At 45.1% G+C, this 19364-nt stretch overlaps 3 protein-coding genes across 11 annotated transcripts in view; 1 reads left to right on the plus strand and 2 right to left on the minus strand.

Moving 5' to 3' along the window:
• Positions 1-429: 429 nt before the first annotated feature.
• Positions 430-4001, minus strand: RPL15 (ribosomal protein L15). The gene is made up of 4 exons (XM_074268803.1): positions 3752-4001; positions 3267-3455; positions 2803-2939; positions 430-788 (listed from the first exon to the last, which is right to left on the minus strand). Exons 2-4 carry the CDS (start codon positions 3436-3438, stop codon positions 483-485), a joined length of 615 nt encoding a protein of 204 aa, XP_074124904.1. The 5' UTR covers positions 3439-3455; positions 3752-4001; the 3' UTR covers positions 430-482.
• On the plus strand, positions 3074-14279 carry NKIRAS1 (NFKB inhibitor interacting Ras like 1). 7 transcript variants are annotated; one of them, XM_074268800.1, is made up of 5 exons: positions 3892-4173; positions 9070-9282; positions 9863-9971; positions 11740-11981; positions 13685-14279. In XM_074268800.1, the coding sequence occupies exons 3-5, from the start codon at positions 9878-9880 to the stop codon at positions 13925-13927; spliced, it is 579 nt and encodes a 192-aa protein (XP_074124901.1). In that variant the 5' UTR covers positions 3892-4173; positions 9070-9282; positions 9863-9877; the 3' UTR covers positions 13928-14279. The 7 variants fall into 7 exon arrangements, with proteins under 7 accessions (XP_074124896.1, XP_074124897.1, XP_074124901.1 ...); XM_074268795.1 differs by lacking the exons at positions 3892-4173; positions 9070-9282 and adding an exon at positions 3074-3136; XM_074268796.1 differs by lacking the exons at positions 3892-4173; positions 9070-9282 and adding an exon at positions 3109-3237.
• Positions 14280-15660: 1381 nt separating this feature from the next.
• UBE2E1 (ubiquitin conjugating enzyme E2 E1) overlaps positions 15661-19364 on the minus strand; it is a 43698-nt gene continuing 39994 nt past the window's right edge. For all 3 annotated transcript variants that reach the window (XM_074268804.1, XM_074268805.1, XM_074268806.1), the window contains one exon: positions 15661-16526. In XM_074268804.1, coding sequence (XP_074124905.1) covers positions 16429-16526 — 98 coding nt within the window. In that variant the 3' untranslated portion in view covers positions 15661-16428. The remainder of the gene's footprint in view (positions 16527-19364) is intronic.

Raw genomic sequence — 19364 nt, forward strand, 5'->3', positions numbered from 1 at the left:
CACTTGAACCCAGCCAGACCTTTTACTCCAAGCTCTTTTCCTATAGTTGCAAAAATGTAACTTCCCATACCAATTCTGAGATCTATTCTACTGGGGAAAAAAATTATTCAATGAAAATTAGAAGAGAAATTTATTCCCTCCAATACTAAATTTCTGATGTTTTGACTTTACTCTTTGATGGGATCCCATGTTACAAACTTAGTTTCCATTTAAAAGTATAAATTAAATTAGCATGGGAGTATGGTTGCCTCATCAACAAGCAGAGTTTGCACATGCATCTATCAGTTAAATCTATAAAAAATAAAATTTGAGTATTAATAGTTCTTTAAAGATTTATTTGGCCCTAAGTTTTTCACAATTATATTGTGTTAACCCTTATTATCTGTCAATATCTAAAACCTGTATTTTAGAAACTGCAGACAACACACATTTCCTGAATTTTGTTTATTAAACATTTAAGTTTACAAATTAATGCACACCAATTAGCGGTATCGGTGTAGCTGGAGAGTGTTGCGCCTTCTCCAAGCAGCACGACGAGATCCTCCAATGGTATGATGGAATTTGTGACCCTTTCCAAGACCCCTGCTCTTCCTGCCAGCTGAGGTGAGCCCACGCATCTCTCTGTGTTTGTGCACTGGCTTGGTGATCCATTGAGTATCGGGGTTTCGTCTGATAGCTTTGTGGAATGGGTCGATAAGAATAACTTCAAAGAATTTGTAGGTTGAGTCTTCACCCACCCAGTAGGAGTTCAAGACTCTCAGGGCTCCACAGTGGCGGCCAGCACGCTCCTAAAATAGAAGTAGATGTTAAAATTCCAATTCCTGTGTTTTTCCTGGAGATGTTTACAAAAATAACCCACAGTATTGTAACAGTATATTCTAATGCCTGTTAAAAAAAAAAAAAAAAAAAAGCCACCAGCAGGCACAGACAGACCACAACAGACTATTCATGCAATATTGGCATATTAAGTTCACATAAGCAGAAAAATAGAAGGTCCTTGAAGAGCGTCCCTGATTGTCCTAGCATAGTGCTTGGTAGCAGTTACTGCTTAGCCATATGAACTAAAGTAACCAGAATAAGGCTCAGGAGGTGATGCATTTGTTAAACATCACAGAATTCCTTTCACATGTGTATTTTGATACCCAAACTATTTGAAATAACCCTCTCCTCCATCCCCCTAGCAGAAAAAAGATGTTATAGGATCACTAGAAAGAGTGACTCTAGGGACTAATCTAACTTAAGAGCCCATCTGTGCCCTGGCTTTGTCTCCTTAAGACTAGGCCTTTCCAGGACCACTAGCTTTGAGTTGCCCCTGAAGCCATCTCAGATTAGATCCAGTGCACACCTGGGCATGGTCACCCTTTCTCCCAGTATAACAAAGCTTAAAGACCTGTTGCTTGCTGAGTTCTGGGTCACTGGACTCATCTCCAGTGTTCTTTCACTTCCAAATTTGTGACCACAGTGAAAATGACACTAAGCCTTAAGGAAGGAGAATGAGCATATCATCCAGTGTGCTTCCCTAGATATGTCACATCTTTTTGAGCCTCCCAAACAATCATGAGAATCTGGCGCTATTATGATTCCCAAACTGAGGCATGGAAAACGCCCAGGGTCCCACACAGGATTTGACCGCTGATCTTCCTGACTCCAGGCCCAGAGTGCAACCCCTCCCCGTCTCTAGGTCCCCAAATGGTTAGAAAACCTGGCTTCAAGTCACAAAATGCCTCTAGGACGGTGTAGAGTACCAATGAAACTTATCTAAAGCCTAAGTCTGATCTACTGATGAGCTTAACTTACTGATGAATTGGTTTCAACTTTCCTCAACTAGGCTGGAGATACTGGTCCCGTAAATCTAATTTTCTGGCCAGCAGCCTTCCCACTCCAGTCTTCGGGGGGGAAATTAAACCAACACGCCCTAGCTTGGGGAAAGGGCGCGTTATTCTGGCTTTTCTTCCAAAATCAAAGGTTATTTTCCTTGAGGGTGGGGCTGCGCACAAAGCTTGGTTCAAATGAGTTAACCCATGCAACCAGATCCATGGGAAAAACTAGTGTCTGGTAAGGGTGATAATGTTATACTAACAGGGGAACAAAAAACCGACGCTCTTCTAACTTTACAATCCCTAAATAAAACAAAACTCGGAGATCTACAGCAAAAGCCAACTCCTGCCAATCTAAAACAAAACAGTTTGGAGGGATTATAATCTAACTGTAATCAACAAATAGTTGCTAACTGCAAGGAACCGGGCTACAAGCTGGAGACTTGAAAAAGTCCCTGCCCTCAAGGAGTTCACCCTCGGATGGTGCGGTCCTAATTAAGTTCTTTGGGCCATTACAGCTTTCGCCAAGCACCATCAAAGTACTTTCTTGAGATTTCTGGATTAGTTTTGTGTTTGCAAAGTTCTAGTCAATTCTCAAAGAACACATTTAATGAGCCCATCCCTCAAAGTGACAGCTTTAAGTGCTGTGTATTAGAAAATTACTCTGCCGTGGTTGCTTCTTGCTCTCAAGCTCAGGCTGCATACGAGATAAAATTTATACTCACTAGGGGACACTGGCCACGTTTTTTAAATCAGAAAAACCTAAGGGCTTCTCAATTGTTGTGACGTATTACACCCCTCGTCTGGTGAGCCAAGGAATCTCTTCTCAGGGCATTTTTATTGCCTACGTTTCCACCAGGCAAAAATGCTAAGTCAGAGGTGACTGGAAACACGTTTAGTTATCCCTAGAGCTCACGGCTCGGGGGCAGGCCCAGGCTTCCATCTCTGAGAGCCACGGTTTAAAAAGACAGGCGCTCCATCTCACCTCTGCCACGGACTGCAGGCTCCTGGCGAACTTGAGCTGGTTGACACCATGATGCACAGGTTTCCCGTAGGTCGCGCCCTTGGGAACCGGACGCTTTCGCCCTCCGCGGCGAACTCGGATCCGGTAGATGACATAGCCTAGAAGAACCAGTTTCTCGGTCTGCCACAGGCACCAAGTCCGGCGAGCCGCGAGCCCCCCGACCCCCCCGATCTCCGGCGCGTCTTGGGAGCCCAGGGCCTGAACCCGCGCCTCTATTATGACATCGCGTCAGTTCTGGTGCTTCCAGCCTCAAACGCGCCCGACTAAGACTACAAAGGAAATTAAATGTAACCAAGTAAGTTCGGCCCCCCTCCCCCATGCATGGACTCCCTGGGCTCCAAGCTCAAAAGCTCCGTGCTCCCCGGCTACGCGACGTTCGTGCAAAGGCAAGGCCAGGTGAGGCGCGACCCCGCCCCGGTGCTCACCCTGCTTGGCCTTGTAGCCCAGCCGCCGCGCCTTGTCGGGTCTCGTGGGCCGCGGGGCGCGGTGCAGAGCGGACAGTTGGCGGTACTGCCAGCAGCGCACGCGCAGCAGGAACCGCATCACGTCCGACTGCTTCTTCCTCCAGAGCTCCTGGATGTATTTGTAGGCCCCCATGCTGGCTCCTGCTTAGCCTGGAAGAGAGCGCACTCGCTTAAGAAACGCGCCCGGCCACCGGCTCGGGCCCACGCCGGGCCTCGGCACCGGTTCGGGGGCCGCCCCCCCCAGAGTCGGCTGCCCGGCGGCGTCAGCTCCCCCGCGCCGGCCCAGCCTCCCTCCTATCCCCGCTCCCGCTGCCCCGGGCCCCAGCCAAGGCCGCATCGCACGGCACACACGCCGAGGCCCCTGGGCGCATGGGACCCGCGCTCGGATGGCCAAAGCAAAAGGTGGATTACGGGCGGATGGCTCGAACGAGACAGGGGTTCCCTACCTGCCTGATGGCTGCCACCAACCGGAAAGAAAGAGTCCGCTTTCCCACAATCCTTTATGGGCCTTTCCTCTCCCACAGAATCCTCTTTCCGGCTCAGGCACTCGGCTACCGCACAGCCTCATGGGAATTGTAGTCCTTCCGCCCGGTACCGCGGCGGCCTCGGAGGGGGCGGGACGGAGGGCGCGGCCTCTCCAAAGGGGAGGAGCAAGGGATGGCACTGCCTGCCATAGACGCGCTGCTCATGCTCTCTGGTTTCCCCTCGGGCTGGAGAACGCTCGGTGCCTCTCCCGCGGGATCGCCGGGAGCCTAAACTACGGATCCCGCTGGGGCGGGAGAGGGGCAGGAGAGCACGGATTGCCCTTGCGAGAGGGCGCGAGGGCGCGTGCGCGGCTCCCCTGGCAGCTTGGCCCCTCTCTCGGCAGGTAACGAGGGGAGCCGCGGGGCGCCGAGCTTGCTTCCCTGGGCTTGTGGACGGGAAGGGAAGAGGACGCTTCTCCATTGTGGGGGAAGGCGTCGAGCAGCGCTTTTTCTGCCTCGCCCCGTCAGGTGTCCCCCATCCTAACCTCGGAAGGACCGAGGGGGGGAGGGGAAGGGGAGCCCTGACTGAATCTTGAGCCTGACGGCCACCGTCCCTTAGACCCTCTTCTCCCACCCACGCCCCCGTGGAGCTCGTGACAGCTCTGCCTGCCCCGCCCCCCCTCGCCGGGCTCTCCTCTCACACCCCTCCTCCTGGCGGGGAGCTAGGAGCTAGGCGTTCTCCGTTGCCTAGGAAACCCACTCCTCTGAACCGGATGCGGGAGTGCGGGGATTCCCCGGCCTCCAAGTGCCAACCGCGCGGGCCTGGGTTCGAGCCCGGCTCTGAGCCCTGACCCACTGAGCTCTTCGGCTCCTCTCGACCCCAGGTAGCCCCAATGGCTGAGGCCGCGCCGAGCTTGGTCTGGAGCTCACTTTCCCTGTCCGAAATGGGGCCGCGGGCGACACCGTTAGCTTTAGCCTCGAGGGCAGACGGGCCCTCTGCCGGGGCGGGGGGGGGGGGGAGTCACTGCCCCTCGGCCCCTCGGGGAGGGAGGGAGGAGAGCCAGGGCCCGACTATCCTGCGTTTGGAGCCGGGGCTCGCGGTTCGGATCCCGCTGGCGCCCCGCCCAGCGTCCTGCCCTCGGGCGCCGAGGCCGGGGGTCCCCGGGACTGCTCGTCCCCTAGAACCGTTCTCCCAGGCGTCGTCAGATGGGCCCAGCGTCCCCAGACGGGGTTCCGCCGGGCCGGGCGCGGCAGGTGCGGCCAGTCCTTGTCGGAAGCGCAGCGCAGCGGGCCCTAGGACGGGACCCCGGGCGGCCCGGCCAGTGGCACTCCTCTCCGGGAGACTCCCGCGCCTCCTCCCGGCCTTTCATTCTGTACATGGGGCCGGCTAGGCACACACCTTCCCGCCCGGAGAGTTCCTTCTCCGGGGGCCCCAGAAGTGACGCTCGCTCTGGAGTCTCTACTTTCTATAAAGTGCTATTATTTACGCCGCTTTTTCACTAGCCCCAAATTAGTAACCATTGCACAGCATCTAAACGGTAACGACAGGGGGTGGGGGCCGGGCTAGGGAAACACCTGCAAGCTGCATATTGGTGGGGAAACTACAGTTAACTGTTACGTTTTTATTTTGCTGAACATGCCCCAATTACCTTTTAATCCAGTTCTGCCAAGCTTGACTCCTATGGCACTCCCGATGAGGAAATTTGCCTTTGCTCTGTTTTAAAATCCAACTTTTCTCTCCTTCCCATCCCTAATTTTAAAAAAAGGGTCACTGCTGCAGCTAGGTGCAGGGAGGGACCACCCATCCTAGTCTATATCCAAAATCACTTGTCTCCTCTTGAGCCTTGAACCCACCGCCCCTCCCTCTCGCAGTCACGGAGAAGCACTGTGCTGTCAGGGTTCTTAAACGGGTGAAAGTTGCCTTTGCAGAACTTACTTGGTCCCTTGCTCTGCTTTTTTTTACTTTTCTCATTTACAGTTCTTGTGGCATAGTATTCCAAGACATTGATATATTTTAATTTTATGATATAAAATTTTAAAATGTTTGCATGAACAAAACTAAGATAAAATTAAAAGAAAGTGGGAAGAAAGTGTGCAGCTAACTTCTCTAAAGATCTCATTCCTTAGATATATAAAGAAATGATGGGAATGTTTGAGAGTCTTTCCCTCATTGGTCAGTTATAAAAGGAAGAAGTATGAGCTGTCAAAATACCATAAATTAGTATTTTTTAAAATTTTTTTTATAAAATTTTTTTTATTCATTTTTCCAAATTATCCCCCCCCTCCCTCCACTCCCTCCCCCCATGACAGGCAATCCCATACATTTTACATGTGTTACAGTATAACCCAGATACAATATATGTGTGTAAATCCCATTTTCTTGTTGCACATTAAGTATTGGATTCCGAAGGTATAAGTAACCTGGGTAGACAGACAGTAGTGCTAACAGTTTACATTCACTTCCCAGTGTTCCTTCTGTGGGTATAGTTATTTCTGTCCATCATCATCAACTGGAAGTGAGTTGGATCTTCTTTATGTTGAAGATTTCCACTCCCATCAGAATACATCCTCATACAGTATCGTTGTTGAAGTGTACAGTGATCTCCTGGTTCTGCTCATTTCACTCAGCATCAGTTATAAATCAGTATTTTAAAAAATGCAAATAACTCTGCGGTTTTTACCTTATACCCATTGTGTTGACCAACATGACAAGGAAAAAGACATGCTAGAGGGATGTAGCGCAAGAGGCAAACTGGTGCTGTTAGTAGAACTTGGAATTGGTACAGCCAGACTTGGAAGCAGTTTGTCATTCTGCCCCAGCCACGCTCAGGCGTCCTTTGACCTAACCACAGCCCACTATACTTATTGTCCAAAATCTTGCAGGAAAGAGAAGACCCACAGGAACACATGCTAACAGCCTTTTTGTAGTGGCCAAGAGCTGGGGCCTGGGAGGGTCGGGATGAAACTCTCACTGCGTCCTGTCTCCACTCTGGGGAGACGCTAAGTGATGGCCCTCCTGATGAGCCCCGGAGTCTTCAAAGCCAGCTCCAGGCTCTTGGCTCAGGGGCCTCTTCTCTGTTGTCATGAACCAGTTGTGTCATCGCCTTTCCCAGGGGCTCTCAAACTGCGGCCCGCTGAGGACGTTTATGCGCCCGCCGGGTGATGGCAAATGGGCTGAGGGGCAGAGTGTGAGCTGTAGTTTTTACTATAGTCCGGCCCTCCCACAGTCTGAGGGACAGTGAACTGGCCCCTATTTAAAAAGTCTGAGGACCACTGGCCTTTCCTTTTGAGCATCTCTTGAGTAACTTAATTTCTTTCAAATGCCAACATTTAAAACAACTGAAATACATTTGGGTGGAAATTGGCTTTTTATAGGCTTAGCAGTTTTCACACTTTGTAAACTGTCATTTCTTAACCTCTGTCAGCTTTCCTGGATCTGCTGTTGTCTGGGAATCCAGAGAGCCAAACGAATTGGAATTGTGTCTAAAACAAGAATCCATAAAACCTGGGCACCTCTGCTGTGGAGTAAAGTACCCGTGGTTTATGGTTATGTTGGAGCTGCTCGTTGGCATTTTCTTCCGTTTCCGAATTCAGGCCCTGTTTTAGATATTAGGGTTACTTAATTGGATAAGTGTTTTTCAAATTAATGAGTTAGTCCAGGAAAATTTAAACTTGTGTCCTCTATGTCACATTTAATATTTTGAAAGCTTTCTTTTTACAGAGAGAACCAAGGAAGAAATTCATTTAACAGGGAGCTAAACTTCACTTTAAATGATTTCACTGACAAAATTTTAACTTTAAAAAATCTCTTCTGAACTCAAAAAGTTTTTTTTTTAAATGAAATGTTAAAAATTGTCTTTACATGTAACTGGGAGAAAATAAAGTACTATTTTTAAAAAAGAGGAAAATCAAATTACCAGTATTAAAAAAAGATTGATTTCACCAACAAAATGGAATCATTGATTAATAAAATAAAAAACCTCCAGAAACCTATCTTTTGTGGAAAGTAACATTCATTAGCTGTTTCCCCTTCCTCCAGCTTCCTTTATCTTAGATATGGCTCACTTTAGGAGAGATGAAGGTGGGATTAGCAGATGTGATTTATTTGATTACTAGTTTGTTTCTATTAAGGGAATTCTTTTTTTTTTTTTTTTTTTTTTTTTTTTTTTGAGGCTGGGGTTAAGTGACTTGCCCAGGGTCACACAGCTAGGACGCGTTAAGTGTCTGAGACCAGATTTGAACTTGGGTCCTTTCAAGGCTGGTGCTCTATCCACTGCGCCACCTAGCGGCCCCCATTTTTTTTTACTGTTAATGGATTAAATTTTATCAGTGATGTACTTTGGGCCTTTTTTTTTTTTTTTTTTTTTAGAATTGCCAAGCTTGTTAAAGCTTTTTAGAAATTTGAATGTTTAAAATCATGGACCTGTGTACAAAACGAAAGTTTAAAAAAGTGTTTTCTCCAAATTGGCTGTTTTCTTTTTAACAGCTGAATTGTTAAACTGACTCTGTTTTTGTATCAGGGAGAAACAGCCTTCTATGGATATTTCACATTGGTCATTTCCCAGCTTCTAAGAGACTAGTATTTAGCAGTTAGGTTGGGTTTTTTTTGTTTGTTTGTTTTGTTTCCTCTTAATTCTAAGAATGCGAAGGAGGAAGGGTTAGTAGTACTTATGTATGCTCATGGGGATGAAATTTAGTCAAAAGATATACACACTGGGAGAGAAGAAATAACAGGAAATTTAGATGGTAAAATCTCTTAAGGGCTGGTGACTTTTCAGAGCCCACTCTCTTAAATTCATTTACTTGTATGTCTTGTATCACCTCACTGATGTCATACTCTAATAGAAGGAAGGACAACAGTAAGGACTTTACTATTTATGGGTGGCCACATCATTCTTTTCCCTGAGTTTCTAATTGGTAATGCCTATTAAATTCAAGCAGCACAGTGGAAAACCTTGATTAAAATAACGATATGTGACATTTTGGCTTGCATTTTTTTTTTTTTTTTGTCTGTTGATTTGTATTCATCAATCTACACTTTCTTACCATTTCTCCCATATTGCCACCTCACTGATAAGCTAGATGATTGGGAAATATGGCTCACCCGAACATCAGTCAGCTCCTAACCTTAGCACTGAGCTTTAACCTATATGGAAAACGTCAAGAAAATTACATGGAAAGCCACCCTAATGTTCTAACAGCTGGTGCTGGCAGAAAAAGGCATGTTAGCACTTCTGTATGTAAATGATAGGCACTTTAGGGAGCTTTGCTCCTTGTAATATTTATCTGTGCTCTTCCAGTGTTTTTGTTAGCAGGCCAGGAGTCAGTGAAGCCTCTGCTGGTTCAGTCACTGTGCTAAGTGCTGGGGATACAGGGGAAGGCAAAAGTCTCACGGGGAAGACAGCCACAAAACAGCTGGAGAGACAATGTATGTGGGATAGCTTGGAGAAAATCAGCAGAGGGAAGGCACCAGCTTTTAATCGAAGGGCATCAGGAAAGGCTTCTTGCAGAAGGTGGGATTTTAGTCGCGCTAAGGGGTAGCTAGGGGCTTTGTTGTTGCCTTCTACACTTCTCTGAGGAAGAGAATTTGGAGTGGGCAGTGTCAAAAAGAAATGTGGAGATTGCTACATTTCCCCCCAACCTTATAAACAATGAGAAGAACTCGTAGAGAAGGAAACCTCCAACCCCCCACCCCCTTCTCCTTTCTAAGAGTTTTACCCATTACCCTCCCCGGCCACTTCCTTTGAAGTTTAGCCACAGCAGTTTTTTAGACCCATGTTTATGTGGCCTAGCTGAGGGTTAACTAGTACCAGTTATTAAGTCTTTGGTGCCAAAATGTTCTTCAAATTTTTAGTTATGATTTTTATTCCCTTTGGAAAACTTTTCCAAGGATTTTGGGTGAGTAAATAAGCTCTATTTTCTATCTTCAGCATAATCTGACTGTAACAGGAATTTTTCAGATTAAGTGTGGCAACCATTTCTATATATTCTGAACATTATTAAATTTAGCTTCAATAAGATAACATGTTAACTATTATTCTTTCTAAAGTACCTATCATGTTTTTTAATTAAAGCAAATGCATTTTTGTGCAGAATTTGTCAGACAAGATGGGAAAAGGCTGTAAGGTCGTGGTTTGTGGAGGAGTATCTGTGGGGAAAACTGCGATTTTGGAGCAGCTTCTTTATGGGAATCACATTATTGGTAAGGCTGGTTTCCTTTCAGCAATTTTTTTTTTTTTTAAACGTGACCTGGGAACTACTTGAGGTAGTTGGGAATCCTTCATAAAACATGTTATTTGGGATTAAAAAATAGAAGTTGTGCCACAAAGGCTTGAAATCTTTGAGAGAAAAGAGTCATAACAGGGCCTACCAGACACCCTATTTAGGCACTATTTAACGCTACTGGTAAACAGTGTATACAGATGGCAGACATTGTTTAGAGGTCAGTGTTTGATTTGTGTATTTTGTATGCCTGGTTCACGTAACAATTTCTCAGGCAAAAAAAGGTTTCGTGATGGAAAGTTTAAGGAACTCTGATTGAGAGCATATAATTTGGGAAAGGGAAGTAAGTACATTGGGATCAGTGAAGAAGGCTCATTAGTTAAGAGGATTTGAGCCTGAGATCAGAGATGTATCCCAGAAAGAAGAAAAAATAACTTGTAAGCCACCTTCTATGCCAGCTATCAAAGATACAGTGATTAAGGGTATTTGCGTTGTCCTGGGGGAGATAAGAAGTATACACATAAATATAAAACATAAAAATCTATACAAAGTGATCTGGGGGGAAGGCACTAGGGAGGGAGCAGCAATGACTATGCAGATGGTGGAACTTGAGAGGGGCTCTGAGGTGAATGGAAAGAGGAAGTAGAGATGAGAGATTGTGAGGGTGGATGGGGGCAGGCAGGAGGAGGGAGGGTGGGGCCAGTTTGGGCACAGGGCTCCAAGAGATTGGCCATTGACTGGCCTGTGTGCAGTTAAGCAGAGAGATTCCAGGTGAGCCTGGAGGTAATGGACCCAGACCCTGGACAGATGGAAATGGGGACCTTTGTGAGAAGAGCAAGCTTGGAGAGGGCGACAGGGATGAGTTTGGCTCTCTTGGAGAAGGGGGCAGATGATGAGTTTGGCTGTCTCGGAGAGGGGGATAGGTGATCACTTTGGCTCGCTCAAAGAGAGGGGCAGGAGATGAGTTTGGCTCGCTTGGAGGGGGGGGCAGGAGATGAGTTTGGCTTGGGACATGCTTAGATGCGGTACCCATCTGTATAGCAAACCCTACCTGCGAGGCTGCCCAGCAACAGTGTGTACAAGGGCCTGGCACTGACCTTGGAAAATGTCAGCCGAGGACTGAAGGGGTCAGATGGGGGGCATGGCCTTGGAGAGAAGCAGCAGCAGTAATGGGGAGTCACTGGGTGTTTGGAGTTCCTTGTTATTGCCGGGCAGAAGAGAGAGACCAATGGGAGGCAGGTGGTGGCCAATAGGAGAGCAGGATTCAGGGAAGGGGACCTGTTCTTCCATCCCCTTCTGCTTTCTGTGGCTACAATTTCCTTTCTTTAACTTTAAGGATTTGGTTTTATTCTAGTTTAGTTCTTTGTATCATTAACACATGCGTGCATGCATATGTGTGAGGGCTCTGCTTCTCTCAGTGCTGGAAGGGAAACATTTCCGGAGGGCTTGTGCGCTCTTCAGCATCAGAAGGACTCATGAGATCATCAGTGTGGGCGCACACTCTGTGCGGCCCAGACAGCAGTCTTCCATAGCGCAGGGACGGGTCCCAGGAATCTCTGAGGTCTGAACCTTTGTGCCCTTGCAACCCTCTGCTTTTCAGGCAAACTTGTCCGGGGGCTGGTGACAGCAGCCGGTAGGATTTGCATTCTTAGCTTTGAGTCCCCTCTAGCCCACAGTTGGGAGGACATTGCACCAATAATGACAGGAGAGCAGACAGTTCACCGTGTGCGTTTTCCCTCCAACAACAGGTAAGGAAGACAGTGAGACGGTGGAAGATGTATACGTGGCCTCGGTGGAAACTGATCGCGGGGTGAAGGAGCAGCTGCGCCTCTACGACACGCGGGGTCTGCAGGAAGGCGATGAGCTGCCCAAGCACTACTTCTCTTTTGCTGATGGGTTTGTGCTGGTCTATGCTATGAATGACATTGAATCCTTTCGGAGGGTGGAGATTCTTAAGAAGGACATAGATAAATTCAGAGACAAAAAAGAGGTAAGCTGCCCCGTTTGAAATGTGGAATGTTTTCCATCCAAATCTTAAGAGTTTTAGTTTAGAGTCCAAAATTGGACTTTAAAAGATATTTGTGATCTTGTCGCAAAAATAAAAATATTTTTCCTGTTCAATTATAAAAGCTGGTACAAGCTGCTTAGCTTCAGCACTTACTGGCTAGCCGGATTTTCTGCCTTCATTTTTGAAAGATCAGAATTTTTATTTTCTCTTTTGTTCCATATAAACACAAATGAAATGATAAGCTACTTTTAACTCTTTTTAAGGTGTCAGATCTGTTCCATGCTTAGGAGCTGTTTATTGTTTCCATGAGAATAACTATCACTCATCTCAGAGGCCATCTAGGCCAAAGCTTCTTGAACTGTGGGTCTAGACTCCATGGGGTTGTGTAACTGAATGTGGAGGTCATGAACAATTTGGCAACAGTAAAAGGTGTCAAATACTCTGCCACGCTTTCATTCTTTGTGTAAAAATAAGCACATCCATCTCATTAGCATGCAAAACCCTCTGCTCTCATCCTTAACAAATGGTTAAAATTATATAGACCAAAGAGTTTAAAGTAAATTTATGATTTATCATCATCGGTAAATGTTTGATTTGTGTACCTGCTTTATATCCCTATATACTCAAGTTGGAAAAAATTTCTCAGGCAAAAAGGGGTTGTTGGTGGACAAAACTTACAAAGTCGTGGTCTGGACCAATTCCTCAGTGAAAGAATCCCTATTGTAACTTAACTTGGCACGTGCATTCTCCACGTCCAGCTAAGAAGACAAGAACATTGCCTAACTAGAAGCCCGACGCAGCATCGTTCAAAGCTGTGTGTGGCAGGGTTTGGGAATGGAGGAGAAAAGAGTTGTGGAAGGGTCGTCCTCCATTCCCCGGAAAACTACATCCTGAGAAAGCAGAAATAGGGGAAGGATGAGCATTTAATGTGAAATGAAATCACCTACTCTAGAAAGAGAGTCCATTCTTCTGGTTCCATCTTTTCCGGAATTATGTGGATCCTTTGGTTGTTTTTGCTTTTTCTGAAGCATGCTCTGACTATTAAAAATAACCAAGGAGAAGTGTGAAGTTGTGGCCTAAAGTGAGTGGTGTTTGGGGAATTACAGTGAACTCCATTTTAAGGTATACCTAACAATGGCAAATTGTATTTAAAAAAAAAAATTTTTTAGTTTTGAAATATTTAAATACATAAAAATTTGAATATTAAAAATTTTTTTTCTCATGGTCACCATCTCTTTTGCTGTTTCTCTGTATAAGCTCCCTATATACTAGGGAAGGAAAGAAGTGCCTTTTTGGGAGGGGGTTAAAGCAAAGGTTTGGGATATATCTCAGTGGCCTATTGAGCTGGCAAACTTTATTCCTTTTGTTTTGAATTCATCATTTTCATTCTCCAAATATTAGCCAAAATAAAATTAATATTTGGACTCCATCTCATCAATAGTTCACTGTGACCATGTATTTAAATCCATCTCAAACTGCACCTGCAGAAAGATGAGGTGACAGCCTTGCCAAGAGTAGATTTTTGACCACAGGAAGGCAGAAGGAGCCCGGGAATCCGTGTTTCTGTGTTCCTAGGCACTTGATGATAAATGCATATTGTTGCTTGCCTGACCAGACTCCAGTTTTGCGCTGGTCATTTATCATGACACAAATTTTAAGTATCTTTAACTTTTTTTTCCTTTCAGGTAGTAATTGTTGTCTTGGGAAATAAATCTGATTTATCCGAGCAAAGGAAAGTGGAAGCTGACATGGCCCAGCAATGGGCAAAGAGCGAGAGAATGAGGCTGTGGGAGGTGACCGTGACTGATCGGAAAACTTTGATTGAACCATTCATACTCTTAGCCAGTAAGCTCACTCAGCCTCAGAGCAAATCAACTTTCCCCCTGCCCGGAAGGAAGAACAAATCGAATGCCACTTCTGAGAATTAGATGTTGTCACAGTAAAATGGCATCTGAGAAAACAACTGGTCTCATTCTAGACTTTTGTGAAGAGTGAATGGATTTAAAATAATAAGCTATTGCCTAGAACATCCACCTTTCCCCTTAGCAAACAGGTCCAACCAGGTTTCTAAAAGCACTTTAGATCCTTAAAGTTAGTTATAGTTTATAAAGTGGGTTGGGGGGATGGGGGAAGAGAGACTGACTGCCTGCCGTTCTAATATGAAATCATCATATTATGTTGTAAATATAATTCACCTATTCATTTCAAAGCAGTGTTTTTTAAAATGATTGATAGTGCACTTGTGTTAAGACTGTGAAAATAAAATGTGGATGGCACAAATGCAGCCATGTAGACTTTGGATTTTCCCCTTTCACTTAAATAAAGGTGCCTTAAGGTGACTGATATACCTGTCCCCTTATTCTCACTGAAAACACTTCCTAATACTACAGTAACACAATGAACCCAAGGGCTAAAAGTGGATCATTAGAGAAAGAAAGTGCCTTAATGCTCTGATTCAAAAAACTGAACCTTTTGAATTTTTCTAATCTTAAATAGTGGTGTAGTAGGCTCTGGCTCTGCCCCATGTAGCTTTATGAGCTCCTTAAGGTTTTGTTTGAAGACATCTCTATCGTCACAATCACAGTCAGTCTTGATCTTACCAATCATTGGCAGCAGTGGGTAATGACAAAACCTTCCTTTTAGCCGCTTTGCTATTAGGGAAAGTTTGGATAAGATGCTTGAGCAGTTGCTGGGCTTAGGGGCCATAAGGGACAGAGTGTTCTGATATTATTTTACGTGTGGGTTGCCCATCCACCCACCCAATAGCTTTTCAGGGGCTTCTGATGTTCCTGATCTAGGTCTTCCTTGTGGCTTTATCATTAGAGGAAACAACAGTAAGTATCTCTCCCAGCTACATTGCTGATAGAATGTTTATCTTATTCCATTCTACTTGTATTGATAACTAGTGATTTATACTTTTAAAAATGGAGAATCAAGATTGCTTTTATCCTGGGACTACCTTCTTGCTCTTTTATAGTTCATCCATGAACTGCCTTTTAGCCTTCCTGTTCCTGTTAGCATTCCTGAATGGGTGATGAGACTTCTCAATTTGGGGATTTGTAGGGAAATTGACTGTGAGTGAAGTAGATTTCATTGAGTAAAATGTAATAAAGATTTTCAATTCTTTCATCAAACTATATTTTGCACATAAAATGAGGGGAGACCATCAACAACAAAGATTCCTTTAGGATTTGAAGGCTAAACGACAATTCACGTTAGCATTCCAGTGGCAAAGTTAATTTTGGAAGCTAATCAGTCAATCTTGTAGAACTCGGAACCGCTAAGCAGCAGAACATGGAAGAGTTACATCTGCAGTGGGGAAAAGCTGGCCCAGATGATCACTTTTATTAATGAAGTCTTGGGGCAGCTAGGGGGCGCAGTGGATAGAGCACCAGCCCTGAATTCAGGAGGACCCGAGTTCAAATCTGGTCTCAGACACTTAACACTTCCTAGCTGTGTGACCCTGGGCAAGTCACTTAACCCCAATTGCCTCAGCAAAAAAAAAAAAAAAAAAAAAAGAAGCAGCCTCTATTGCAAATCCTGTCCTGCTATCAGTTTAACTGACAAAGGCAACATTACTTCTTTAAGCATTTCAGCTTATGATTAGAAAGGCTCATGGGACCTTAAAACCTCCACCAAGCGTAAAGAAAGGGCTGTAGCCTTGTTTTTAATAGCTTTTTATTAGCACAGTAACAAAGGCAGACTGAAGTAGCCCACAACATATAACCAATCCACTGAATGACTCCTATTCCACGCCTTACAGTTAAACAGCTTAAGGTATTTCACTACAGGTTTCTGTAAGTCCTGATTAAAACCTCTAATCTTTTTCACACTAAAGTAGATTGGCATATAAAATAAAATACATTAACTACTCATTTCCTATATGGTGCCATAGATCCACTTGTCCATATTATATATCATGAGATGACAGTCTCTAAAAAGCAATTGTTAAATATCAATGTTCCCTCTCATGGGGGTGGGGGTGGGGGGGAACCAACATCTTTTTACAAAAAAAAAAAAAAAAAAAAAAAAAGGGAAGAAGAAAAGAAGAAAAAAAAGGGTAATCTTGGAAGGACTTTACATAAATGCCATATGTACCTGTACAAAATTAAGCTGTTTTTCATCTTTTACATATTGCAAGCAACAGAACCCAAATATCTATGTGTACGTTCTTTTTTGTACTATATCTGAGCTAATATTGCAGAACTAATGACAGTCTCAAAAGATGCTATTACCAATTCTAACTGTCTACTGTAGCAAGATACCTTAAGTTACAACAACAAAATCTTAGGAAATAAAAGACTGAATAAAATCTGTTATAGAAATACCCTACTCTTTTATCAGCTCCCACCCCCCCGCCCACCCCTTCAAAATCATAAGCAGCTCTTTCCATCACAGACAAATAATGTAAATTTGGTGAAAACCCAATTTATGTCGCATATCTCTTGGTCCACTGCCTGGCCATTCTGTCGTGTTCTGCTCTGTTGGTCATGTACTGAGTGGCGATGCTTCCCACTAAGGGATCAGCTAAAAAGAAACAACAGAAAATTATTATTACTTATTAAGATTAGAAAAAGAACATCAAAAAAATGTTTGTTTTTTTTTTTTTCTTGGAATTGTTAATACCATGGGCAGAAAATTTGCATCCAGCGAATGAGGATGAAGCAAAGGGGAGCCATGTATCTTGAAGATCTCATTTTACACACTTTATTGCCCCATTTTCTATAGGACTTTAAGCATAATGATTGATAGTCAATAAATATTGGTTAAGTCCCTATCACATGCCAGACACTGTGCTGTGCACTGGGGATGTGAGGAAAACCAAAAGTCCTTCTCTTGGGGGCTCAAGGTCCAGGAGAGAACATACAAACAAGAGAGAACTATACAAAACAAGCTACAGACAAGCTAACTGGACCGTGTGGCTGGGAGGGAGGGATGGCAAAGGTTTCTGGCCCAAGGAGGGGATTCGATGCAACTTGCATCAACAAGGAAGTCAGCAGATGGAAGAAAACTCTTCAGTCACTGTCTTCTCCTGCCTTCCCCCACCCCCACAAAAGTCTTGGATGCTCCTATCACTGGGATCTCATTCTGGTTCTACATGTGCTGCCTTTGGACAGATCAGGGTTTATATTTGTTATATAACTGGATAAAGTAATCTGTTAGTTGGTATCTCCAGGAATTAAAAAAGTTTCCCAAATAACTGAAATGTATTCTGGGGCAGCTGGATTGTGGAGTAGCACACAGAGCTTAAGACCCGAGTTCAAATTTGACCTCAAATACTTAACTAGCTGGGTGAGTTTGGTGACTTTGTCTGCCTCAGTTTCCTCATCTTTAAAATGGGGATAATAATAGCATGGGCAGTTAAAAGAAGCAAAATGAGATAATTGTAAGATGCATATTCTAGGTGACTAATAAGTGCTTGTTCCCTTCTACCTCCACCTTTCTCTAGTGGCATAAAGTTTCATTTTCATGATTGCTGATGGAAATTTTCTTATTTCTAATGTACTAATGCTTCCTTACTTTTCTTAAAACAGTGCTCTAGCGAGGTCCTTGCTCTTGGGGAGACTGAGGCTGCTGGATCAATTGAGCAACGCCCCAATTCAGCCATTCTATTTCCAGCCTGGGCAAACCAGGGAGAACTCAGTCTCAAAGCAAGAAAAAAAAAGTCAACACTTGAAACACTAAAATAAAAAACAAAACTGACTCATTAAAAACATTAATTACAATATAATGTAATCTTAGACTAACAATTATAGTAAATATCTCCAAGGTATTGTGATTCTACATTATTGTTTCTACTTTTAAAAATGTATCTTTTCTCTCTGCTTTATCTTGCATCCTCTTCTCATATTTTGAAATTCTAAGGGAAAACTAGATAATTTATAAACAATTTTGTCATATCTGGTTGAATCAGGAGAGACTAAGACGTGCAGATCAAAACTCTTAAGCCCTGCCTGATACCCTGCCAAGGGGCAAAGATGAAAAAAAAGGGGCCTAGTGGAATGTGGAAAATCTGTGGGAAGACAACGCAAATACGTGGCGGGTGGAGCTGTGCATTCTTCTCATCATTCACTAACTTTGAATTAGGCCAAGAGAGTGACTAGTATGTCTGGAAGCCTGGGATCTGGAGATCCAGGGGCTTAGAACCTGTCTCAGGTCTTCCTCTCCAGCCCAATTTGTGCCCAACTCCAACATCCTCCCCTGTCCCCCTCCGAGACTTAGCTCAGATTTCCTCTTCCTTACCCCCCTCCCCCACTGGGCGCAGACACCCTGCTTTGAGCAACAAGGGGGATGAGTCTGCCTTCCTCCGCCTGCTTGGCACAGTGCCTAACACAGAGCAAGCCCCTGAGAGAGGCTTGTGTCTATCTGGCCAACAGAACTAAGGGTCCCTTCATCACAACATGTCCACAAGAGCCCTTTTTGAGGTGGCAAAAAACTGGCACCAAGTAGGTGTCTGCCAATTGGGGGGCGGCTCAGTAACCCAATGGAGAAGCTCGGGAGATGGCCCTGGGCCATGATAAGGGCCAGAAGCCCTTATCATGAACCACAGGGGGCAGCCCCAGGCAAATGCTGGGCGCACTAATGGGGAAGCACAGAATGAAGCAGGGCCTCTCTAATCATGACCACTCTCCCTCCACAGGTGTCATGTGCATATGTCCGCAGGTCCCCCTCCTCCCCAAGGGACGGCTCACTGGCACAAACAAGGGCCTGGAGGGAGCAGAGATGAGCCCCTAGGGACGCCTGCATCTGCTCAGGAAGCTGCTCACTTCCATCCCCTTCTGTGATTGCATGCTCCCTAGCTGAGGCTGCCTGGACTGGAGCCTTCAGCAAGTGAAGGACTGCTAGAGCGCTCCAAGTTTACATAAAGCTGAAGCAATATGCTCTGCACACAGTAGGCATTTTGTAAAGGCTAATAAGGTGAACGGCATCCAATGCTTGGGTGAACTTCCAATCCTAGAGTGTAGCCACGACACTTTCAGCTTAATTTCCCAACTTGCATTTAGTTCATGCTGAAAAGATCACTGTTTGCTGCTTGAAGGGCAGTAGAAAGCAGTGTTCCTGCAGTTCCTGTCTCTCTGGCAAAGAAATACCATGTTCATGGGCAACACACGCAGCGGCCTTAGGCGGGAACTGGGGAAACCAAGCCACCAGTCCAGAGCTGAAGGCGCTGCTCTACGGACAGAGATTGTGACACAGCCATTGTTTGTGCCGTTGGTGACTGTGTGAGTGGCTTGAGAAATGGGGCAGAAGGGAGGAGGACGCGAATGACAACTAATGAGCAGAGAAAGGCCCCGAGCCCCCAGTACCCGGCCGTGGCCATTAGCTCAGCACTACTGCTCTGGGACTTCTTAATTCACACAATGC

This window comes from Sminthopsis crassicaudata, chromosome 5 (assembly GCF_048593235.1).
Source record: "Sminthopsis crassicaudata isolate SCR6 chromosome 5, ASM4859323v1, whole genome shotgun sequence".
NCBI classification, from domain to species: Eukaryota; Metazoa; Chordata; class Mammalia; order Dasyuromorphia; family Dasyuridae; genus Sminthopsis; species Sminthopsis crassicaudata.

Excerpts from the sequence above, each read along its gene's own strand:
- RPL15 (XM_074268803.1), bottom strand. The coding sequence starts at position 3,438 with ATGGGGGCCTACAAATACATCCAGGAGCTCTGGAGGAAGAAGCAGTCG. Across the intron at positions 2,940-3,266 it reads GGGCTACAAGGCCAAGCAGG|GCTATGTCATCTACCGGATC; the intron begins GTGAGCACCGGG and ends TGGTTCTTCTAG. Across the intron at positions 789-2,802 it reads GCCTGCAGTCCGTGGCAGAG|GAGCGTGCTGGCCGCCACTG; the intron begins GTGAGATGGAGC and ends CTTCTATTTTAG.
- NKIRAS1 (XM_074268796.1), top strand. The coding sequence starts at position 3,163 with ATGGACTCCCTGGGCTCCAAGCTCAAAAGCTCCGTGCTCCCCGGCTAC. Across the intron at positions 3,238-9,862 it reads TCGTGCAAAGGCAAGGCCAG|AATTTGTCAGACAAGATGGG; the intron begins GTGAGGCGCGAC and ends ATTTTTGTGCAG. Across the intron at positions 9,972-11,739 it reads TTATGGGAATCACATTATTG|GTAAGGAAGACAGTGAGACG; the intron begins GTAAGGCTGGTT and ends CTCCAACAACAG.